The 25,686-nt window shown below is 41.1% G+C and overlaps 1 protein-coding gene across 1 annotated transcript; it reads left to right on the top strand.

Annotated features, from left to right (window-relative positions):
• Window positions 1–850: 850 nt before the first annotated feature.
• On the top strand, window positions 851–21,302 carry GASK1B (golgi associated kinase 1B). The gene is made up of 5 exons (XM_045018715.1): window positions 851–1,096; window positions 1,702–2,965; window positions 11,251–11,465; window positions 19,860–20,086; window positions 20,941–21,302. The coding sequence occupies exons 2-5, from the start codon at window positions 2,005–2,007 to the stop codon at window positions 21,146–21,148; spliced, it is 1,611 nt and encodes a 536-aa protein (XP_044874650.1). The 5' UTR covers window positions 851–1,096; window positions 1,702–2,004; the 3' UTR covers window positions 21,149–21,302.
• Window positions 21,303–25,686: the final 4,384 nt, after the last annotated feature.

Below are 25,686 nucleotides of genomic sequence, written 5' to 3'. Positions count from 1 at the left end.
TTAAAAACTTGAAATAGAATAAGAGAGGGGGAGCCATAAGTAGAAGGGGAAAGCTCTTTTCTTCTGTCTACAGATCACCTGTTCCCTTCCAAGGTACAAAGAGAAATCAGGTTTAGAGGAAACAGTTCACAGGAGCATTGTCTTCACAGAAAATGTATCAGTATAGGGAGTTCCTAGCTTGATGCACAACTCTTAGACAATATCCACATATAAAGACTACAAAGGCCAAGTTAATTTAAAATAAAACCACTTCTAACCATGCAATATTGTAAGTAATCTTGGAATTTATCTAAAATATATGTTCACATTTGAGTGCTTTTCCCATTATTATTAGTAATGGGAAAGAGATTCTCTCCATTATTATAAACCATAAGGAAAATGGAAACTTGTGTGGAACAAATAAGTTTTTACTATTTTTTACAGAGCATTAATTTTATAGGCATCTGTAAGGTCTAGTCGGATAGGGCACCAGAGGAGGCATCAGAAGTCCTGGGTTCTGTCTTGGCTCTGCCACTATCTTGTTGTCCGACCTTGGGCAAGTCATGTAACTTCTCTGTTTCCCATCTGTAAAGTGAGGCCAATGATATGTCCCTTTTTAGAACTAGAGATGAATGGCACTATGTAACTGCTATATATTATGATTCTTATATTTTTAAAGCCGGTTACCTTTTTTGATATAAGGATGTATGATTTCTGATATGTTAAAAGATCTAATTTTCCCCTTTACTGTGGAAGACTGGCATTTCTTAAACACGTTTGCATGCAATGCACTAGAGGGCCCTCAGGAGTTAGAAACTGCTGGAACGTACTTTTAGAAGGCATACCATTCACAGGACTTTTCATTGCAGAATTTAAAATAGAAGGGTTTTTTTATAACAAAGTTCATGTAAGTTTATAGCAGTTCATATGCAAACAGCTTCCCTGTACAGCTAGTACATTTGCAAAGAGCATTAAGCCTGCAATCAAATATCTAAAATGTGGAGCACACTTAAATCTGGGATGTGTGTTAGGGTACATTAAGAAACGCTGCTTTTACTAAGTTCTTGGCATGATCATAAGAGATTTACCACAGCCAAGGATGGGGCAAGCTGAATAGGTAAGACTATTTCTATATCTTTGTAGTGCAATAAACTCTGCATTTATGTTTTTTCTTCCTTGAGAGGAGAAGACAGTGCTTTTTATTTTATTTGAAAATTATAGTCAGTCATTTAGGAAATGCTATTTTATAGCTTCACAAGAGTATAGATTTAACAATATTTTATCTTTAATATAGGATTATGAAGCATGTGAGCTGTTACTGGGCCAGGGTGTAATCATTGTTTGATAATGGAAATGTTCGTATTGGAATTGGTACAGTTACTGGGCTGGTTATAGCACTGTATTTTAAAACTAACATGAGGCAACAAAAGATGTGATTTTACTTTGAGGACCTGCCTGTCATAAACATAAGAAGAGGAAAGTCTGGCTTTTCCAAGTCTTCCTTCTAGTGCGGGAGTTCAATTACTCGGGACTGTAAATTGTAACTTGTGTTCCATGATGTTGGGGTTTTATTTATCTTCTCATTTTAATCTGAAATCTCTAATATGGCATGTCTCTAGATCTCTACCTTTTCTTTAGATCTATACAGTGAGAAAGAGAGATGCCACATTCTATATCCGTGTGGATAATGAAATATTATTTGCAATTTTTTTCCTTTCACAGCTCACAGAGGGGACTCAGACATTTTGGATCCTGACTCGTTTAACTTTGTTTACACAGTTGACTCCGTTCATTCTCTGAAACAAGTCACTTCCCCTGTGCTGGCTGATAAGAGTTTAGCAGCTTGTTGAGGTGGAGTGTCAGAGTCATTCCCAGCCACACCACTGGCCCCTGTGCACCGCTTGCACTGGAAGCTGTTTGGAAAAGAAGAAATAGAGATCTGTGAAGGGAAATCATGCATCATCCTCCTGGCTGGAAACCACTGAAGACTATAAGCTGCTTTCATCATGTGGATTCACCGGAGAAATGACCTTCCTAGATCAGCCAGGCCAAATCATAAACTGGTTTGTTTGCTCGCTGTGCACCCCACGGGTGCTGAGGCTCTGCAGTGGCAGGCGTCCCAGGACCAGGAGGAATCTGCTGCTGGGTGTAGCCTGTGTGCTGTACGTGGGGTTTCTGGTCAGTCAAGTGGGTCACATTTTACCCCAGCACAGAGGGGGACGCCAGAAGGTCAGTTCCAGGAGTCTTCAAGATGCTGGTCAGACACCTTTTCTGGGGATCCCACTGGATGGCACTTTGTCCCCACCTGATCTCCAAGGGCCCCAGATGGCTGGCAATGGGACCTCAGCGCCACCCAACGTGGTGTACATCACACTGCGGTCCAAGCGCAGTAAACCCACCAACATCCGAGGCAGTGTGAAACCCAAGCTCAGGAAGAAGCATGGATTCCCTTTGCCCTATGGGCAGCGCTTTCCAGCAGGTGTCACTGGGCAGGAGGAAGTCTTGTCCCAGCAGCAGGGGCGGACTAGCTACTCCATGGGAATAATGAGGGCAGCAGTAGTTCCAGAGACACCAAGGCACCAACTGAAGAAGCACTGGGATGGAGAGAGGGAGGCAGCGGGCAGGGGACACCGAAGTCATATTAGGGTTTCAGGAGGTGTAAATGTGCAGCCCCAGGCTCGGGAGAGTAATATTAGGATATACAGTGAGAAGTCCCCCTCGTGGCTGAGCAAAGATGACATCCTAAGCATGCGTTTGCTGGCAGATTCCCGGATAGGCAGTATCCGAGAAGCACCCTCTCAGCATGGAGTCCTATTGGTGTTTGAAAGGAATCCCAGTGCCACAGGAGCAGCTTGCAGTCAAGGGTACTGTGGCATCATCAAGAGACCACTTGATATGAGCGAGGTGTTTGCCTTCCATTTAGACAGGATTCTGGGGCTGAAGAAGACCTTGCCTTCTGTAAGCAGGAAATCGGAGTTCATCCAAGGTAACAAATTCACTTGATTTTTAGTTTCCATCTGGGGGACTCCAGTGTTTTGTATTTGGTCAACAGCAGGCTTTAATTTCAGATAGTCTGAGAACTAGCTCTACAGAGCACAGTTATAGGGAACTTAATCTGGAATATGTGTTTACATAATTTCAGGGTTCCTCTGCAGTGTAATAGTTCTGTCCTGAAGGATGCAATACACCCAGAGTTTATTAATGCTTCTGGCTGCCTTATAGACTAATAGAGTTATTGAGAGCATTCAGACAACTTCCTTTCCATAGAAGACTAATTTGAGTGAGGGGAAAAGGGGGGTGATCCTTTTTTACATATCATTTGTAGTGAATATGAAATTATATAGACTGATCAAAATGAAATTGAAGAGGACACAGTCTGGAAGTCTCTCAGCACAGTGCTCTGTGCTTCAGAGATTAGTTTTTACTCTTTCACGTCCCCTAGATTTCACTTTTAGAAGATATTGTGGATAACCAGCTCTGGAATTCATTTGCCACAAGTAGCGGATAGGGGAGACATTTCTGTTAGCCCAAGCACCTATTGGGGGAGGTCTTAGAGCTCCTTCTTGAACTGCTTTGGCATAATCCCAAAAGCACAAATGCCTCTGGAATTTAAAACTGAAATTGTGCAGTCACTGAAGTCTCAGTGGATTCTTCTGTTTGACAACTTAAAGCTCACGACACACCTGTATCTAGCTAAATAAATACACCTGCTATAGATGCTTAATTGTGGTTGTAATATGTACAATGCAAATTGCTTTTAACAGAATATCATATTTTTCTTCATCCTAAAATGAAATTAAAATTAGATTTAATAGATTCAATGTAAGTTGATAAGTCTATCTTTAACATTACTGTCTTGTTAAATGTGTCTTCAGCCTAAATGCTAAATACACACAGATCATAAGCTGAAAGGGCTGCGTTATATTTTACTGAATCATTGCTATTTGCTGTTCATTTCTTAGTACTGAAGAAGATTATTTTATACAAAATATTTTGTATATCAGCCTGTATTTTATCAGAGAAAAGGTAAAGCAAAAATGTCCTTGCAAAAGTTGATGGCAGGAAAAGAACATACCGATCTGTGATTTATCAACACTGCAAGCCTTCTTTCTGGCAGTCTTTACGACAATATGAATGAATCTCTAGGAATAACAGTTTGGTGGCTTTTGAATATTATTCATAGTAGCAGAGCATGGAAGATGCACTATGCATACTCTATTTTTAGGAACAGGATTTATTGCTATAGAGCTGTCATAAGGAATTAAGGTAGTTTAGTTTCAGTTCAGTTCAGTTTCAGTTCAGTTTCAGGAATTCTGTAGAGTCTGGCTTCACAGATGACAGACTGCAGGCCCAGTGGAAACTTGCTATTAGGTTAACTGTAGACTGAATTGCTTAATGTCTTCAGCCTGCAACATCTTTTGGATTGGCTGAAAGAGAGATTCTATTTTCTTCAGCCTCCTTTTCCCTGTAATTGGTTTTGTTCATACAGCATAAAAAGTCTTGCTAGGTAACGAGGAGAAAAAAGTCATTTTTACTTTTGGGTCTTGTTTCATGTTTTCCAGCTAAAGGGTGAGTTCAGCTTCTGGAACAGCCACAGCATCTTACCTCTCTCCATTTCATTAATCTTGAAACATGCTGGATTTCAAATGCCGGCCTTGGTTGCCATAGTTACTTGCTTGAGTGTATTTGGCTTGGATTGTTAATTAACTACACAAATTTCAGCAGCGAACACCTCCTCCGTTGTTCTCTTCTTGTTTAGAAAAGGAATGAAAAATTATTTTAGAAAACAGGATGAACAATTAATGAGCCTGCTCCTGTAGCCTTTACTCATTTGAGTAATCTGTGTGTGGGCCGCCCAAGCGATTTCAGTGGGACTGCTTGTGTGAGTAATGACTACTCATGAGAAAGAAAGCAATGCAGGACTGGACTCCTCGACAAGGTCTAAGCTGGCACATCCCTTTAGCATGCCTCAGTCATGGTGTAAGCAATGTAACAAGACATGTTTGATGTAGCATTAAAATCTTAAAAAAATTAGGCTCCTCAAAATTGCCATTCATTTTGTCAAAAGCATTTTCAAAGAGGTGCTTTGTAACCCCCCAAACAACTTTGGGTTTATTTTTTGTTTCCACAGCTCCTCTCTTGATAGGTGACAGAGAGGCTAGCAAAATACTGCTTGCCACTCCCCTAATGAAAAGTGAACCATTTGCCACAGGTTTAAATTATTCTGTGATATTTCTGCCTTGCCAGAATGGAAAGTGGGTCATGATAACTATTTCCTCAATATTCTTTGCCAGTGACTTATCAAAAAATAATATAGGCATAGAGACTAAAGGTGGACAAAGCCTTCCACAATTTTGATTTGAAAACCAAGCAAAAATAATTCTATGCATATGCAAATATTTGACAGAACAAGGAGTAATGGTCTCAAGTTGCAGTGGGGGAGGTTTAGGTTGGATATTAGGAAAAACTTTTTCACAAGGAGGATGGTGAAGCACTGGAATGGGTTACCTAGGGAGGTGGTAGAATCTCCTTCCTTAGAGATTTTTAAAGCAAGGCTTGATGAAGCCCTGGCTGGGATGATTTAGTTGGGGATTGGTCCTGCTTTGAGCAAGGGGTTGGACTAGATGACCTCCTGAGGTTCCTTCCAACCCCGATATTCTATGAGTCTATGATTCTATTATAGATAGACCAATTTGTTCCCAGTAAGGGTTAGCTGGAAGAACTCCTTTGTTACTGAGATATAAATGAGCAAAGCAAGGGCTGCAAAGAAGTGGGAAAATGTCATAAATGTGTGGTAAGGGCACTGGAGCAAATGGTGGATGATCTTCCTACATCCCAGCCTTCTCAAGTCCACATGAACATCCTAGGGCTGGAAATCTGGGCTTTAGGGTCTGGTAATGTCAGCATGGAGGTGTGGAATTAGGGAGTATCTCATTTACATCCATCCAAACCAAATTGATTTGCAAGCAGAAATCTGTATAGGATATAATGCCTGCCTGTGGCAAACTCCCACAGGTCCACCAGAATGGATCTGGATTTCCTTGGACTGCACAGCCTCAAGGCTACATTTGTAGTCCCTCTGTGCTGCCTCAAAACACTGTCTCGTATACAGGAATGACTTAGATGCTGTAAAATTTAACTCAGAGTTTTTGGGACACTTCTTCCTCTTAGTTTTTTAGTGGGAAAGACAAAATGTACAAGAGTTTGTCGTTTTAGAACGGTACCATTAATGATTCCTGCAGAGAGGTAGGAAGGGCCCTGCAGAAGGCCACATCACTTTCAGTGCATATGCTGGCTACTCAGTAGATCAGTAGCTATTCCACATGCTGCCCTGAGGTTTTCAGGTCATTCCTTGCTCATATCCTGTGCCCCCTTACCTACAAAACAGGCAGGGATACCTATTAGGGCACAGCCCATCTTACTCTGCACTTTGGCCAAGCAAAATGGCCACACAGCATGTCCATAGTGAATTTCTTCACCTGTAGACTGGATATGTCTGTACTGGCATATTTAGGACCCAATCTGTAGTGAAGTAGCAGGATACAGGTAGATTATGAGCTAAATTCTCTCCTGCTCTGGGGGGGACAGCATTAGAGAGATGGTTCTGGGTGCTTCTTGGATTTCAGGACCAACCCCAATATAACTTAAAGGTGCTGCTGAACATCTTTGTTACATTTCTTGCTTAGGGTCTGAGATCCCTATTCAGGATTGCAATGATGGCAACAGTCCCTTCTCCACCCCAGATTTTCTGATGTGCTGAAATGGGTCCCCTATCTATATATGTGGGCTTGATCCTCCTATGGCTTAAACTGGCATAGCTCCACTGAAGTCAGAAGGGCTATGCCAGTTTATACCAGCTGAAGATCTAGTCCAATGAATTTTACAGAGTTGTTTTTGCAACAAAAACCTATTTAGAGTGTAAAAGTATTTGATTTTGAGTAGCATTGTTTCTGCTCACTTCATCACTGCTTATGTGCAAATGGATGCTGGGAATTTGGCACAGATGTGATAGAAAGTTCCATTGATTAGAGTTGTCACGTTTCTTTACTGACCTCTACACAATGTTAGCTTCAGATTTTCTCTTACACCCAACATATTTAGCATGCTTTTTCCATCACACCAAAAGATATGAACATTCAGGCACACTCGTTATTAATTATTAATGTCAAGGCAATGAGAACTCGCTCTTACTTATGCATTCAGCAGCTTTTAAATGATGTCTCTTTTGTGTGGCCTTTATCAGATTGAGTTGTGCTGTGAATTGCTTGCTGTCATATAGCTGGATGTGAGTGAGAGACCAGAGGTCATACTCTCACAACATTTTGTTACATAAAAATCCAATACTTATGCACCCCTCACAGACTCCTTAAAATCTGCATTCACACACAGAAGATTTTCTTCCCTTCCAAGATTTCTCCAAAGTGTATAATACTTACAGCTACGATGTGGAAGAAAGAGGGGAAATACTTTAGTCAACACTTCTGAGATCTGTTTAAGTTACTTACATCATTTCTTTATTGTTCAGAGGGCTACCTTACACGGAGAAGGCTTTGCTAGGATAGCTCTACTGGTCCCTAGTGGAGACACAGCTTGTACCAGCAAAACAAGGTGTGGGGTTTTTTGTTTGCCGCTGTAGTTAGACCACCTTCCCTAATGATATAAGCTAAACTAGCAAAAGGCTCTTTTGCTGATATAAGCCGTGTTGAGGTGTGTGTCCCCCAACTTTCATTCTGTGTTTTTTTAAATTAACAGACCTTAGGCGTGCCACTTACAGCAGTCTGTGCCTCCATTACTACTTCTTTTCCTTATATGGGCTTGGGAGGATACATTTGAATTATAGGTATGAGAGAGATTCATATACTACAGTGATGTGGAGCATAGACATCTCTGGAGAGGACTGCAAGGAGTAGCAGCATCACTGAAAGCAAGAAAGGGGTTCTAACTCGCGTCTTTGCAACAGCATCTATAGGAATGGTTGGGAGCAGGGGCCCAGCAGCAGTGGGAGATAATGGGCTTGATCCTGAAGGTTTCTGAGACCTCTCAGCTCCTACTGTAATCAACTGAATTTAAAAGCACTCAGCAGCATATAGGGTCAGGCCTATAACTACCTTTTGTTGTTATTCAAATTGGGCCAGAGCCTTGCTTGGTGTAAGTTGGCAGGCTTTAATGGGTCTGTGCCAATTTATACCATCTGAGAATGAAGCCCCTTATCTTTATTTCTCACTGCCTTCACATTTTCCCTGCAGCAGCCAGCAATCTAGGTTACTGTTCTCTACTCCAGCTACAAAGACATGCTCCAGTAATTCCATTTGTGTTACAAAGTTGAAATGTTTTGTTTTGGTTCATCTTTGTTTCCTGTGAATCACAAACATTTCCTGTGTTTAACCTTTTTACAAATCTGAATGGAAATTGGCATGATATTGTCATAACATTAAAATAATAAATAATAGTGAGGTGGTGGTTGTTATGCTGAACCTTTTGGGTGCGCAGGGAGGCGTTTGCTTTGTTTGGAGAGCACTGATATATCTGCTTTGGGGAAAACCCATAAATAATTACATGAACTTTGATTATTGATAGAAGGAAAAATAGATCAGATTTAGGGCCCATCAATGTATAATATATTTAACTCTGATATAGAGCTTTTTTCTGTGGGTTTCAAAGTGCTTTACAAGGGAAGGTAAGTATCACTATCCCTATTGCGTAGATAAAGAGAAAGCATCACTGAGAGGTCATTTGACTAAGGTCAAGAGGTAAGTCAGTGACAGTGTCAGAAGTGGAACCCAGAATGAGAGAGGCTCGGGGACTGGACTGCATATGGAAGATTTGGGCCAAGCTTTTCAAATGTAAATTCCCGAAAGTTATACTCCTAAATTTTTTTAGGCAACTAAATAAGTGTCCTGCTTTTTAAAACTGCTGAGCATCCATAGACTTCTGGGGGAAAAGAACAGCAGGGAGGATGGTGTAGTTATCAGTGATGGTAGTGAAAGGAAGAACATGGGAGGGCATAAGAGGAAAAATGTATTCTGGGTTGGAGATGCCTAGTTTAAGAAAACAGGCAAACCGGAGGACAGTTCCAGTGGTGGTTGGAGCTGTACACTGGATTCATTTGAGTGTGATCACCTTGTTTGTGTGTATGTGTGTGTGTGCCAGGATTTGGCAAAGTTAGAAATATATCTGATCTTCATGGTACAGCCCATTCTTCTGCATCTCAGATTTCCGAATCCAGTTGAGCAGGTTTTTATTCAGTCTAGGCTTGCTCAAGGTCATTCTGTCCTGGGAAAATTCAGTAGTATGAAAAGTGCACTGACCTTGTTGGCAGATGATCCTTTGCTAATAATGGGCAAACATCAGTTGTCCTTGCTGATATGTTGTCCTTGCTGATTATTTTTGGTCAATCAGCATGTTCTGACATTTTACTGACTCAATTGTGGATCTTGGCAGGACTGGATAGACTCATTCTTAAGTAGTTCTATTCTTTGCTCCCAGAGAGATGCTGAGAGTGCTATTGGACTCATTGTTCTGAGAGTACTGTCATGTGGGGTGCTGCAAGTCTCTTTTGCCACCTCTCCTGTTCAATATATACATGAAGGAAATAGTAAGATGATTTGCTCTGCAATGTAACACCTGTCTGGGTGGTAGCAATGTGATCAATTGGATGTAGCATAAAATTTGACCACTTTGCCTGCACTTTTTTGTTCACTGATCAGGACTAACGTACAAAACTAAATTCCAAAACCTTTGATCATATTCCAGTAACCGCCATCTAGTAACTTGCCATATAAATGTTTCCTTCTTTGCATACAAACATGTAAATTCCCTGCCCTTCTCCCTGCCCCACCTCAAAAAAAATTACTCTGCTTTGAAGTGCAGTACCAGTATTCAGCCCTGGTTCAGTGACAGGTTTAAACATCAGACAGGACATCAGAGTTAGCAACAAGAACGTTTGTATCGTTGGAAAGAAAATAATCCCATTTTTTCCAATAGGATACACACCACTTACTTATAGCTCTGGTGCTGTATGTTCTGAGATATATGACTCAAATATATTATATAGCAAATGGCAATTTTGGGTAATTTTTAGAGGTTTCTAAAATGTGGTGTGTGGTGGATTGAGGACTGTGTTGGAATTGCAAGCTACCATTTTAAGAGCATAGGTGGGGGTTTCCCGGTCCCTACTTGTGGGGTAGGGTGCTCTGTAACAAAGCATTCTAGCCGGTCAATCTGGAAAGAGCCAGCTTAAAAACAAAGTAGTGACAATTTTGCCTCACTGCCTTAAGGATGAGCCTGTCTTCTCTCTCTTGTATGTTATCACTCGGAATTCTAAGAATTAATGTAGTGTTACCTTAAACCTTCCAACAAAAGTATTTATTTTTTTCATCTAGCTTCTCTGTGTGTATGCAATGAATATAACATGATGATTATAATTTCTCTCTCTCTATCTCTTTCTCTGAGCCTTGTCAGATGGATTCATCATACCTAAGGTACCTGGTTTTACATCCGGAGGGATAAGACAAATATTATTTATATACATTTTAAAAACTGACTAAAACATTTCTAAAATGGATTTTCTGTAAAATATATATCATATATGAAGACTATATGACACTCTGGGGTGGAATAAAGGTCTTATCAGCACTACTCTGGGATGATCTGTATGACTCATTGGCAAGGATATATTGTTCATGAATGATAAAACCAAAGTCATGCCACACCCTCATATAATCTATCTATAAACTTTCTATTTACAGCTGTGAAATATTATATCTGTAGGACTAAAACTCTAAAGATGCCAAAATAATTCCACTTTTTGGCTGGACTCCAGGATTTGCTCTCAGAACCACTGGGCTAGATCCTCAGCTGGTGAAAATCAACATTGCTGCATTAATTTACCCCAGCTGTGGATCGGATGCCAAACTTTTAAAATTGATTTAATAGATAGCCTCCACAAGTAGAGTGACTTTTAAGCAGCCAGCTCTTGTTCCAAGCAGGGAGCATTTCTTCTCAGACATTGAAGAGAACTGTAATGTCCAGGGTTTTTCCTTTTCTGTGGTGGCTGTTTTCAGATGTGGAATATGACCACATAAACCAAAGGATGTGAAATTATTGGGGCTTGGTAGCTTTTTCCTGCCACATCTGAAATGTCTTCTTTAAAAACAAACGCTGTAATTAGTGATGCCCGAGACAATGTCTAAAGAATGATCAAGTTCTTTTAGTTTCCAATATACAAGGATTATTAATATATGGTACTGATTGTATTTTGCCTCTTCTCAGATGGTCTGCCATGTCCTGTTATTCTCTGGGATTCCTCATTGGCTCCAACAAATAATAGGACCCATTCTTCCGTGAGGCTAAATTGGGGGGCCTATCAGCAGCTATTGAAACAGAAGTGCTGGCAGAATGGCAAAGTGCCCAAAGCTGAGTGGGGCTGTACTGAGATCCATCACCATGAGTGGTCCAAGATGGCACTCTTTGATTTTCTTCTGCAGGTAAGGGAGCAATGTAAAGTGTTTACTGTATACAAAGAATACCAACCTTTGCAAGATTTATTTGAGCACCAGTCTGGTTAAGGATAAACCATTTTCACAGATATGTCCAATGATAAAATTCACCCTGGGTTGCAATTTTGCAGAAGGGGAGTGTTTAAAAAGATGGTTTTAGTTTTTGTCTTTAATGAGAAAGGTATGTGCTTGTGCTCCTTTGGCTTGTTTCTGGTACACTGTACAACTCCAAAAGATAGAAGACAGTAGGTTGTGTTCTGCACTGCTTTGCACTTTGTGTATTCATTTATACTTGCGGAAAGTGAGTGTAAACTGCTGCCATTCTGGTAGCATTTTACACACACTTTGTACAGGTGTAAATGAATATACAAGGTGTGAGGCACTGGAGAGTCAGGACCTCTATTATTAAGTCATGGGGACAGATCCTTAGCTGATGTGACTCATTTCCATTCCATTTAATAGAACTTATCTGCTGAGGAGCTGGCCCTAGGTTATTTTGCAGTGCCAGTCTCACATGCTCTTGGACAAGGCAGAGAATCACCTGCAGTGACACCAGTTTCTTCATTTCCCCTTCTCCAGCAAAAGGCTGCTGTTACTCAGCCATAGATGTGAGGATCACATTGATCTTATATCTTCCTTCTTATTAATGTTTTAAAAAGAATAAATGATATTCCTTCATCAGCACTCTTCATGGCAAGAGGAAATCAAGTGATATAACATGAGCCTCCAGTGTGAAGGGGTGGCCAAAATGGCTAATGTGGTCTTTGGATGTATAAACAGGGGCATATTGAGTAAAGATATTTTACCCTGGTATTTGGCAATGGTGCAACTACTGCTGGAATACTGTGTCTGTTTCAGGTGTCAACAAGTCAAGAAGGATGTTGAAAAATTGTAGGGGGCTCAGAGAAGAGCAACAAGAATGATTTAAAAAATTGAAAACATACCTTACATTGATAGACTCAAGCAGCTCAATTTATTTAGTTTATCAATGAGGGACAATTGAGGGATGATTTGATCCTGACATATAAATACCTCTATGCACAAACCTGAAATTAATTAGGGCTCTTTGTAGCCTGCAAAGGTATAACAAGATATAACAGAGAGATGCCGAAAGTTGAATAGCTGGAAGTTGAAGCAAGACAAATTTAGACTAGTAATAAGACTCACATTTTTAATAGTGAGGGTGAATAACCACTGGAACAATTTACCAAGGATTGTGGTGGATTCTCCATCAATGGAAAATTTTAAATCAAGATCAGGTATTTTTTTTCTAAAAGAGATGCTCTAGTTCAAGCAGGAATTAATGTAGGGATGTTCTATGGCCAGTGTTATACAGGAGGTCAGACTAGAAGATCACAGTCGTCCCTTCTTGCTTTATAATCTATGAAGTGTGTATGCACTTTTCACACATCCCTAGGATTTCACAATCAAGTGCGCAAATACAAAATGGGAAGCCGGCTATGAAGGAGCACTGCAGGAAAGGATCTGGAGGTTATAGTGGATCACAAACTAAATATGAATCAACAATGTAACATTGTTCTAAAAGAGTGAACTTCATTCTGGGATGTATTAGTAGGAGTGTTGTAAACAAGACAAGAGAAACAATTATTCCATTGTACTCAGGACTGATTAGGCCTCAACTGGAGCATTATGTCCAGTTGCGGGCACCACACTTCAGGAAAGTATCGGGGGTAGCCATGTTAGTCTGTATCCACAAAAATAACAAGGAGTCTGGTTATTTGCAACTGAAGAAGTGTTTTTTTACCCATGAAAGCTTATGCCCAAATACATCTGTTAGTCTTTAAGGTGCCACCAGACTCCTTGTCACTTCAGGAAAGATGTGGACAAATTTGAGAAAGTCCAAAGGACAGCAACAAAAATGATTAAATGTCTAGAAAACATGACCTACAAGGAAAGATTGAAAAAAAAATCAGGTTTGTTTAGTCTGGAGAAGAGACGACTGGGATGTCTTCAAGTCTTCAAGTACATAAAAGTTTGTTATAAAAAGGAGAATGATAAATTGTTCTCCTTATCCACTGAGGACAGGACAAGAAGTAATGGGCATATGTTGCAGTAAGGGAGACTTAGGTTAGACCATTAGGAAAAACTTCTTAGCTAGAAGGGTAGTTAAGAACTGAAACAGATTACTTAGGGAGACTGAGGAATTGCTGTCATTGGAGGTTTTTAAGAACATGTTAGACAAACATCTGTCAGGGCTGGTCTAGATTATACTGAGTCCTGCCTTAGTGTAGGGGACTGGACTAGATAAATAGTACTTCTAGTACTACATTTCCATGATTCTAGAATTGTCCCCATTATTTTGCTAAGTAAGATATTGCTATGACCCAGTTCTTATTACATGGTAACCAGAAAAGTGAAACTTGAGTAATTTCTACTGGCATCAAAAGTGTTTACTGTTCCTACTCATTTTCCTTGCAGTGACCTACTTGTGGAGTAAGGGACTTAATCCCATGAGTTAGTTTGATTACCACAAACCCCTTTGAAATCAGTGGAAAGACTCCCATTGACTTAATGGGCTTTGGATCAAAACTTCAGTCTCAAAGATTTCAAGCCTATTCTAACAAGTGACTGAATATTTTCATAATCAGAAATACACGTACTCCCAACAGCTCTCTCCCTTTCATTAATAGTTTGTTTCTTCTCAGAAGTGATTTGAAGTAAAAAATAGAAGAGTGGGGTAGGTTTCAAACACCTAGCACCAAATCCTGCTCTTAGCAAAGCAGGAAGTAGCTAAGAGTGGACATGAACCAAATTTACAAACCTGATTGCCAACTCTTCACACACAGCTCAAAGGTAAACTGGAGATAAGGCACCTGATATCAAAAATGTAAGCATTACGTAAGCCATGGCTTGTCAATGGAGATCAGGCAAATTACATTACATGACTAAAGACTGTATAATCATAACCTTAGTCCTTAACACAGACAGGCACAAACACAAAAAGAATAGATGATAGGAACACTTCACAGATCAACCCATGCCTTTACTTAGTCCATTCACAGCAGTCCATGTCTTCATCTTTGTAGCAGGGCTACTATTTCCTCCCCTTAAGCCTGGTCCTTCTGCCATGTAACTTGATGGATCAAAAGGGGCTGGCAGTTTGTTCCATACTGACTGAAGTCTGGATGATAGTAGATTTTCCCAGTGTGAGAAGTCCACTTAAGACCTTGATGGATGAATGAAGATTTGGGCTTGTGTGAAGAAACAGGACAGCCGCTGGCAGTTATAACAGGGGTAGTCTGAAAAATGAGATTGCCCCACTTAAACTAGGATTTAGGGCAACATCCTAACCCCACAAAAGACTAAAGTTCTGATCCATACTAGTACACCAGTGCAAAATAGTACTAAAGGTATGTGTAGCCATCACCTCCGCAACCATTTTGAAAAGATTTTCTTACATATATACTGTAGGGATCAATCCTTGCATTAGACCACCTAATAAGTGTTTTCCATCTCTGATTTCCAGGATTCTTTTTACGCTATGCAGAACAGGCTGCTCTCCATAATTCTTCCATCCTCAGTATGCAACCCATGTAATCCATTGAACAGGTGTAACTAAGGGAATAATTTGGTCAACTATATTTTAAATTCATACTTTGACCAAATATAATCTCATGGACTAGACTATAATTGACCACAGAGCAGGTGTGCAAGGAGGGCTCAAGGAGACTTACCCCTGCTTATGTTTCCCCATTTTAGGGTTCGGTCATAATCTCAGCCCTTGCAACCAGTTGAGTACAGTGAGAATTAGGGATAGCAGCACTAGACACCTCAAGACTATACTTTCCCACCCATTCCTTACATTGGCCAACAGAGCTGCTTGGATGTGGAGAGAACTTCATGATACACCCTTTTACGAGTTGGCACATCTTTCATTTTCTCCTACATAATATAGAGATGTAGGTACACTGTTTCTCCAGGAGGGTCTGTTAGTTTAGTGTATATCTGCACTGCCCCCACCAGGCACCTGCATCTAGAAGCTACGATAACCCCTGTTTATAGGCAGAATTTCATCTCTCAGACAATTCAACGTTCTAGAAAGTCATGTATTTTAAAATGTAGAAATCATTGCATTTGATTAGACACAGTCTGTCTCTGTCCTTCACAAGTTTTTGTTTTTGACCAGGACGAATGGGTATTTCACTTTTTGAGTTATATTTATGCAACACTGCTTGTGGTAATTATAGAATGTGAATTTTCTGCCTAAAATAGGTTGTCATTTGTGTAATGACTCCATCCTCAGTCCTACTCTGAGAGAGTAATGCTTGTAATCTGATATAAAGTCATATGTGGATTATATTGATCCTAAACATAGCAATAACCCTATAGGAATAGCACAGTGTGTGTCAGAGCATTTTAAATGGATTTTGATTTGTTAATCTAAAAGTGCTAATGTGTTCGCATTTAATGGTGTAAAAGATAGCATGGTTCCTGTGTTGATGCACAGAAGTATCTATTAATTTTTAATTTTAGTATCTTCTAGAATAAAGACTGCAATTTAGCAATGAATATTATGTTACCTCTACTGTTATCCAGAAATAAATGTTAACTACTAGATGAGATACAGCAGGCTTGAGCCATTCATGAAATAAAAAGGAAGCAAATCACTTTTACAAGGCAGGCTACAAATCTGGTGTATCCTACACTTCCAACAAATGCCCTGCCGCTTATCAGAAGTGTATGCCAAGCAGCTGAATATGCTCATTCTCCACAATTCATACTTTCTCAGGATGTACTTGAACATACAGCTATCTTTAGAGACATTTCAACAGGAGAACATGGATACATGAAAAATCCATAAAAAGGGACAGATGAACAAGGGAACCTGAGGTGACATGACCAACATAATGGATTGTATTCATCACTAATAAAAGTGATCAATGTATTGCACATAAATGGACTGAGAAGCCTTCAGTTGGCTAGTAATTCTCTAACCACTTTGCAAGTATTGCATTTGAGTATTAACCTCTGAGCTATTCCAGTACTAGTAAGCAGATTGGTTTGCCTGAATAACTTCAGACATGTTGATACTCACTTTTTCTAGTTGTGCAAGAGATGGTGACTGGCTACCCTTCATTCACTTTGAGGTTTTCCTGATCCTAGCCATTGCCAGCTAGCTTGCCCTTGTTCCCTCTAAAGTTGGAAATCTTCTTACTTTGGTTATAGAAAAAAGTATCTTAATTAAGAGCCTGATCCTGCAGCCTCTTATTCACCTGAGCAATCATATAAATCACACAAATAGTCACATGCATGCTAGAGTATGGCATACCCATGTAAGGACTTCCTGGGTTGAGTCCTAGGAAAGTAACTGGTAGCACAAATGGTACTAAAAAAAGCAAAGGAGTAAATTTCTGTTTGTGGGAAGATTTTGTGTAATATTGTAAGTTTGAGTTTGAACTGAGATGAAAGATGCAGAGAAATTGGAGGGACTTCAGAGAACAAGGGACAGTAGTCAGGGGCGGCTCTATAAATTAGAGCGCCCCAAGCAGGGCGGCGCGCTGTGCCGCCCTTCCCCGGTCCCGCGGCCGGGGCAGAAGTGTCTGCGGCGGGTGCGGTGGTCCTGCGGGAGCTCCGTCCGAGCCGCGGGACCAGCGCACTCGCCGCAGGCATGCCTGCGGGAGCTCAACCGGAGCTGCGGGAAGAGGGGACCCGCCGCAGTCATGTCTGCGGCAGGTCCGCTCGTCCCGGGCTCCGGTGGACCTCCCGCAGGCATGACTGCGGAAGGTCCGCTGGAGCCAAATGCCGCCCCCCCCGGGAAAGGGCCGCCCCACGCGCCTGCTTGGCGCACTGGGGTCTGGAGCCGGCCCTGACAGTAGTTGAAGGGATTAATGAGGAAAGATTAAAATAAGTAAATATATGTAGCCTAGTTAAATGATGACTGGAGAGGTATGAGGTATGGTAACAGGTTACAAGTAGCTGAAATGTGTAAATGTCAAGGAAGCAGGGGGATTATGCAGGGTGGTCCTGGTAGATATATGAAGGATTAATGGGATGACACTGATCAAAGAGAAAAATAGTCTGCATACAAAGAAAAATGTGGTAAGAGCGCAAAGTGCTAGACCATGGAATAGTTTTTTCAAGTAAAATCTCCACCATGTGAGTTATTTAAAACTAGAGAAATATATTAAATACACAAGATATAAAAATACATCAGCTGCATTAAAACATTAAAGTTGCAAAGTCAAGCACTCAGAAGTTTGGACATGCCAGATTTAGGGTTGTCTGAATCTTAATTCAGACCCCTTGTGCATATGCATTTTGATACAGTCTGTAATTACATAAATCAATTACAAAATACATGGACATTTTTTAACCTGTACCTCAGTTCCCCCTCTGTAAAATCAGGATAATAATATCACCTCACCTCACTGGCATGTTATGAAAATAAATACTGTTTTGTAAAGCACCATGTCCATGAGAAAATTGATAATTCTGTATTCACAGCAGGGTTTGACTACTGTGCAGCAAATCAGGCTGAGGGCTGCAACTTGAACAATGATGATAAAACTAAATACTGAATAGCTACTCATTTAATTGATCACCATCTGTCCTGTGCAGTGAATGAGACAGAGGTCTTGCAAAAAAAAATAGCATGTAGAAGAAGACTGTATCAGATTGCATTCACAAAACAAGGCTGAATTAAGTCTGCACAGGCAACCTTCATTCTGGCATTTCTTAACGGTTGAGTACATCACTTTGCCTATAACACACTACATGATGCAATCCTTTCCTTAGTGTACTTAAGTCTGTATCAGTTCTATTATATTCCAGCTCAGAGAATTAAAGAAGATGCTGCTTTCTGAAAAATCTTGGGTTTGATTTCCCCATTGTGTTACTCAGGTTTGACTCTGCTGTCACTCCATTGATTTTTTTTAAATAGAGTTACACTGGTGTAAGACTGGAATAACAGAGGAGTGAATCAGGACCTATGGGTACAACATGGAGACTAGGAATAGGTTTTAATAATAGATGAATTGTGGAGGATCAATACTGATCTCTTCCCTTCTCGCTCCCGCCCCCCACTGATTTTAATTAAGTTTGCTCTGTATTCATGAACCTGGGATGCTGTTTAGTAAGGAATGATAGTTTTTTCCAGACTCTGACAAGTCTAAGTAATAGATGGCCTGGATCCACAACAGGAGTTAGGCGTGGTGATGCTGAGCATCACAGTGCCTAACTTTGATTTTCTAGATCCCTAAATGTGATTCACAAAGTCTGAATTTGTTAACTAAGCTTCTATACAATGAATAGGTGCCTTTATGTGATTCATAAAAACCATCACATTAGGTAAGGAGACACCTAAGCTAGCCAATGGAATATGCTGACAAGAGGGGTGTGTGATAAGCATTCCCTCCCCCATGAGATAGGTGCCTAAGTCCAGGCTACAGGGAGGCACCTATCGCTACTAGCATTTCACAGCTGGGGAACCTCTTTGGAATTAGGTGCCTATGTCATTTTTACAAGCAGCCAGAGAGGGTGGGGGGAAGGAGGGTAACTCTTAGTTTAGTGCTTAGGGTACTCATCTGGGATGTGGAAGGCCTCTGATTCAAATCCCCCTTCTCCCACACCTTTTGGCAGTGGGATATTCTGATGTAAGGCTCCCTTTGTCTCTCCTGTGATGCTGTTGCATCCTAGATTAAATAATTAGAGTCATTTGGGACAGAGCGGAAGACCAGAAACATGAGTGACTCAATAGCTTCGTGGTTAGAGTGCTCACCTGGGATGTGGGGGATCCAGTCCCCCTGCTTCAATGATTCTTTATTTAGTCACAGTGGAACAGCTTCCACAGGGAGACTTACTGAGGGTGCACCATCTCATAGCCCAGTGGTTAGACCACTCATCTAACAGGTGGCAGATGCCTGTTCAAATCCCTTCTCCCCTTCATGTGGCTGGCAGACTCTGATTGGTGGTCTCCCACATCCCAGGTGGGTATCATAACCAGGGCTAAAAGTTAAGAAGGAGATCTTGCTTCTCTCTCCTCTCCCCATCTGTATTGTGTGAATTTGCCTAAGTGGTCCAATCTGGTATGTGTGTTCAGAGTCACCTTCATGTGATTCAGTTGATTGAACACCTGGCTTCTCCTGGTTTTTAAATTGCTCTGGGGCTAAGGTGAGAGATAGGCACCTGGATGCCTAGAAGAAAACAACAGTGTGTGTGCTCAGAGGCAGAAATGTAGGCTTCTGAGGACCTTCTATTACAAAAGTTTAGGCACCTACAAGGTTCAGTGGGCATTTTGGTCACCACAGTGGAACCTAAAACTGGGACTTGGGCTCCTTTTGTGCATCCAGGGCAGTATAGCTAAGAGTCAAACTTTGCATCCTGTTGAGTTTCATTTTGGTCATATATTATGTTCATTTCCAGATCTACAATCGACTGGACAGAAATTGCTGTGGGTTCAAACCTCGCAAGGAGGATTCCTGTGTCCAGAAAGGACTGAAGCTGAAATGTGAAGATCAAGATTCTGTTGACTTGACACACATTATTCAGAGAAGGCATGACCCTAGGCACTTGGTCTTTATAGATAATAAAGGTTTCTTTGACAGAAGCGAAGACAATCTGGATTTCAAAATATTACAAGGAATCAAAGAGTAAGTTTTAGGATATCCCTACAAATTTGCATAGGGTTCAATAGGCTTTTCCTAGTTCTTCATTTAGGATCAAAGTCTCTCCTCTCTCGCTCCTCATCACATAGTCTGAGTGAAAGGGCTGTGCACTGAGGATGTCCCCAGGGATTAGGAGGTTGTGAATGGGATGAGGAAGCTTTCTTTTCTTTCCCCACCCAAAAAGAAGACATTGTTGCAGTAGCCCCAGTGTCCTTTTATGTCTCCTCCATAGGGAAATTTGACTAAACTAAGGTATGGGTATACATACTTTTGTGTCTAGGCAGATATTATTATTACTTGGAGCATCACACGTATACTAGGTGCTTTATAGAACAGATACAGCAAGATCCTTGCCACCAAAGGCATGACTGACAAAAGGGAGGTGAAGAAGAAAGGAGGATCGAGGTGTGAGATCAATAAGCCTATCTAGACTGGGAAAATCTGCACCAATCTAACTTCACTGGTGTCATTACACGGTGGAAACCTCTAATGTAGGCACTCTGCAGATAAGTAAGTTACTGCAGAAACACCACATGCTGTCAGTTACTGGAATAAATTGCATCAGTGCAAGCCCCATTTATATAGATTGCCATGCATTTACACCTGGAGTTCATACTGCTTTAAAAAAAAAAAGGAGTAAAAAAACCATTATAAACAAGGGCCTAAAATGCGGTGTCTAACTTTAAGCATGTCAGCAGAAATAAATGGGACTGTGTACATATAGATAGGCATGCACTGAAATACCTTGATGAATCCATGGAATTGGTTGTTAAACCACAACATAAATATTGTAGTTCAGAGTGATGCCAAGGCTGATAAACTCCTTTATACTTTTTCAGGTTCCCTGAATCTGCAGTTTCAGTGCTGAAAAGCCAGCGCTTGCGAGAGAAGCTTCTTCAGTCTCTGTTCCTTGACAAAGTATATTGGGAGAGCCAAGGAGGTCGCCTAGGAATTGAAAAACTTATTGATGTGGTAGAAAGGCGTGCCAAAATTCTCCTCACCTATATAAATGCCCATGGAGCCAAAGTATCACCCATGAGTGAATGAAAGTCTTTTTTCCCCTAACTCTAAGAATTACAGTTATATAAGGCAAGAACTGATGGCAAAATTGCTTTTTCTTTTAAAATTATTTTAATTTCTAAAACATAACAGTAGCCAGGTAAGCCTGCGTTTGTTTAGACATTTGAAAAAAAATGTTATATACCGTATTTATCGGCGTATAACACACACTTTTTTCCCCTGAAAATAGGGGGCAAATGATGTGTGCGTGTTATACGCCGATATAACCTTAACAGGGCCGGCTCTAGGATTTCTGCCCCAGGCAGAAAAGAAAAGCGCCGCCCCCCCCCAGCGGCGCGGAGCGGCGCCCTAGCCCCTGCCCCACTCCCGAGCAGCGCGGCCCTAGCCCCCCCCCCAGCGGCCCGAGCCACCGCCCTCTCCCCCCCCCAGCGGCGGGGCCTGAGCCCCGAGCCCTGGCCTGCGCGAGCCCCCACCTCCCGAGCGGCGCGGCCCGGCCCTAGCCCCCTCCCGAGCGGCCCGGCCCGAGCTGCCTTAGCCCCCGCGCCCCTCCAGAGCGGCCCGAGACCCCGTCCTCCCTCCCTCCCCCGAGCGGCCCTGGCCCTAGCCTCCGCCCCCCTCCCGAGCGGCGCGGCCCGGCCCGGCCCGAGCCCCCGAGCGGCCTTAGTCCCCGACCCCCTCCCGAGCGGCCCGAGATCCCGTCCCCCCTCCCCCCCGAGCGGCCCTAGCCCCCGTCCCCCTCCCGAGCGGCGTGGCCCGACCCGGCCCGAGCCCCCGTCCCCCTCCCGAGCGGCCCGGCCCGAGCCCCCCTCCCCGCGAACGGCGCGGCCCGCCCGCCGCCCCCTCCCAAGGCGCCGCCCCAAGCACCTGCTTGGTAGGCTGGTGCCTGGAGCCGGCCCTGAACCTTAAGAAGCCATGTAATTTTCAATATATTATCAAGTATAGCAAAATACATGTGCATACCGTATGGCGGCGGCGGCGGCGAGTGGATTAGTAGCGGCGAGTGGATCAGTAGCCGCCATCGGGCGAATGAAAAGACCTGGCATTTCAAAAGTGTGTCAGTGGATAAAGACTTCGTGGGACGCAGTTAAAGAAGATATTATTATCAAATCTTTTAAAAAATGTGGCATAAGTAATGCTTTGGATGGGGAAGAAGATGATCTGATTTATGAAGATAGTAGCAGTGAAAGCAGCAGTGTTCATTGTGATTTTGAAGATAGCAGTGAAGATGAAGAGTTTCTTGGTTTCCCAGATAGTAGCGATTTCTGAGTAAACTTTTGTAAAAATATAGAATATCCAAGTTTCTTTGTTAAAACAGTTGTTTTTACTGTCCTTTTACATTATTTACCTTATAAGTGGTAATAATATTAATAAAACAAGTTCTGAGCTACCCTTATTTTGCTTCAAAGTCCTTTATTTGAAATTTAAGTTTTTTTCCTGAAATTTCCCCCTTAAAATGAAGGTGCGTGTTATACGCCTGTGCGTGTTATACGCCGATAAATACGGTAGTATAAAAGTGCCAGTTCTCCAACTTTCTCTAAAATCATTCTTAAATGCATTTATTGCTGTGTTCTTCTAACAAAGATGTCTAAGCAGTGTAATAAACAATGCAATAATTTAATACAAATATTGGATTCTCAATCTTCTAAACTTTCTTTTATTCTCTCAGTTAAGGCTAGATCTGTCTCCATTGGATTCTTTTACCAAGTATTTCATAATTAAGAGTGGGATTTTCAAAAGCACTCAGCCTTGGACAGCTGCTCTTACCGAAATCAATGGAAGTTGTAACATTGATTAAAATGGGAGCAGACATAAGCCAATGCTGAGCACTTTTGATTGAAAGTCCCAGTCTCAAAGTATAACCACACCTCTAATAGAGAACATTAATTCAGGGAGTTGCATTCTTTCTTTTTTGTTTCTTTAGAACACACAAACTTCCAGTGTCTCCTATGGCTGGTATTTTTTTTATTGTGTATGTTATATTGTGAAATCTAGGGACCAAATTAAGTTGACACTTAAAACAGGTCAAAGAAAGAATCTAAGTTTTGCCTGGAAACGAGAGTCCCATGACACTTTGCAGTTAAATTAACTTTAAGGAGTGAAATTTTACTAAGCAGTAATCTTTAGCATATTTTGAAATTGCTGCAACAGATATTAAACACAAAAGTAACATTAAACACAAAAGTGTGCAAGAGGTATAAGAAATATCATTTCCCCAACAAAGGAAATAAATAATAACTAATCATAAGGTGTTGAGGTAGTTGGAACGTTACAAGGGAACAGGGAACTTAGAAAATAACCTGAGATAAGACGAGTGTACCAAAAGAAATAAATAGATAAGGGTTGGAATGATAAACAATAGAGTAATATGGATATAATTACCCTAAGAAATCAAGAGAAAGTAAGACCATCTGGAGATTGAATGCAGGCTGTCAGAGAACTACGGGTGTCGGGGAAGGTCTTCTGTAGTAATCTGTGTGTGCTGTTTTTACTAACTGTTAAATCAATAAATTCAGTCAAAACTGATTTATTGGAGGTTTGTTAATTATTAAACTAATCCAGATTTGAAAGAACCCCTCTCATTAAACATATAGACATAAAATATATAATCACAGTTAACATTTTTATCAATTACTGATAATCAATTAATTAATAATTGATCAATAACAAATTATCAATAGCCTGCTTATGCTAGCACTTGGGAAGGACAAATACTTCCTCCCTAATGATTTATTTGGACCAAATCTGACTTTTTTTTTGTCCCCAGATTGTCCAAACTGGTCTGCAGATTGTTTTATGTGCCATTTTTTGAGTGTAATAAATATTTGCCATTTGAATTGTTTGGTACTTATGGATCACATGACAGGTTTCTGTTCCCTGTTGGCCTGAATCCAACTCCAAGAATCAGATTTCCAGTGCAGCTAATGGTGATTATAAATTCAATATTAACTTTGTGTATATTCTGCTATATTAGAGTAATGTTTTTGTTTCTGCAAACGTTCCTGGCAATTTTCTAGAATTCTGACAGAAAGCAAACGTAGAAGGGGAATGAATGTTAAAATTAGAACACAAAATGTTGTTTCTAGTATTCTCCTAGCTCTAAATATAGCCTCTGGTGTTCCATTAAGAATGTCCACTGTTCTTCAAGAAGATACTTTGTCATTAGAGATAGGACGAATCATAAAACATCAATGGCGCATATCCTCAGCTGGTTTAAATTGTTGTAACTGTGTTGACTTCAAAAAGCTATGACAACTCACAGCAGCTGAAGATCTGTCAGAAGTATTTCTGAATAGAGGGGTATTGGGAAAGTGAGACATTATCCACTATTCATCTTGAATAAGACTTTTCCTAGGTCTTAATGTGCTTCCAGAAATAAAACATAAATCAGTGTTGAATACCATAAAAATATAGCTGCCTCTTAGTACTCAACACACATTCGAGAAATTTTTTTGAAGGTAGTGGGAATGTTACATGTTTCTATGCATATCTATCTCTGACAATGTATGTACAATAGTATTTTTCCATTGTGAGAAATTTAAATACAGTTGTATGGTTTTTTAATTAAAAAAGTTTTAAATAAGTTGAATTTCATAACAAAGTGTAAATCAGAAGTAATGCCAGTGAAGTTCTGCTGGCATGAGAGGAAAATCACACCCTGAATGCATTAACTTCTGGACCAGATGAGCCAAAGCCTAGGGAAAGGTAATGATCAAGAGGAGAAATAAATGGAATTCAGAGAGGATTTTGATTTTTTTTTAATGGACTCATAGGTGCTGGAACAAGGGGTGCCGGGGGTGTTGCTGCAACCAAGAGTACTGGAAAATGTGTATGGGGGGAAGCTGAGAGCTAGGGAACCAGACTGTAAACCCTGTATATAATGGAAACAATTTCAAGCCAGGGGGTGTGGCAGCACCCCCAGTACTCCTAATTCCAGCACCTATGGCCACACCCCCGGCTTGAAGTGGTTTAGATCGTATACAAGGTTTACAGTTTGGTTCGATGGCTCTCAGCACCCTGCTATACAAATTTTCCAGTATCCCTGAATGAACTCATCGTGTTTTTCGCTATTACTCTCTGTATGGTTCTCTCTTTCCCTGGATACTATCGTGTGTGTGTTAAACATTTTGTATATTTTGCCAAATGCAGTGCCAATACCCTAAGCAGCTTCCACAGGGTGTAAGGTCTCTGTGAGGCTAATGACACTGCCAGTGCTAACTTCTCCAAACTGGGTGAGGGAGGAGAGAGAGTGAGTGGAACCATTGCTAGCCACACGGGGGAAAATACATTATTCTTTCCAAGGGTGATCAACAGCACTGTCTGAGATGCAGGGATTCAAATACTGTGTCTACTTCAGCAATAATTCTTTCTGGCGTTTATGTAGGGCGGTGTACCTGCACATTGTTGCCCAACATCACTGTGACTTAATGTTTCTATATCTAGTCCTTCCTTCAGCTTAAGGGCTTCATTTTGGCAGCCGGTATCAAGTGGAGTGCCCCAAGGGTCGGTGCTGGGGCCGGTTTTGTTCAATATCTTCATTAACGATCTGGAGGATGGTGTGGACTGCA

Source organism: Mauremys mutica, chromosome 5 (genome assembly GCF_020497125.1).
Source record: "Mauremys mutica isolate MM-2020 ecotype Southern chromosome 5, ASM2049712v1, whole genome shotgun sequence".
Taxonomy (NCBI): Eukaryota; Metazoa; Chordata; order Testudines; family Geoemydidae; genus Mauremys; species Mauremys mutica.
The sequence above is the reverse complement of the archived record's forward strand: the minus strand, read 5'-3'. Positions and strand labels throughout refer to the sequence as shown.

Bases quoted from the DNA above. Each gene is read 5' to 3' on its own strand.
- GASK1B (XM_045018715.1), top strand. From the start codon at position 2,005: ATGACCTTCCTAGATCAGCCAGGCCAAATCATAAACTGGTTTGTTTGC. The intron at 2,966-11,250 runs GTAACAAATTCA...GCCTCTTCTCAG, and splicing joins GAAATCGGAGTTCATCCAAG to ATGGTCTGCCATGTCCTGTT. The intron at 11,466-19,859 runs GTAAGGGAGCAA...GTTCATTTCCAG, and splicing joins TCTTTGATTTTCTTCTGCAG to ATCTACAATCGACTGGACAG.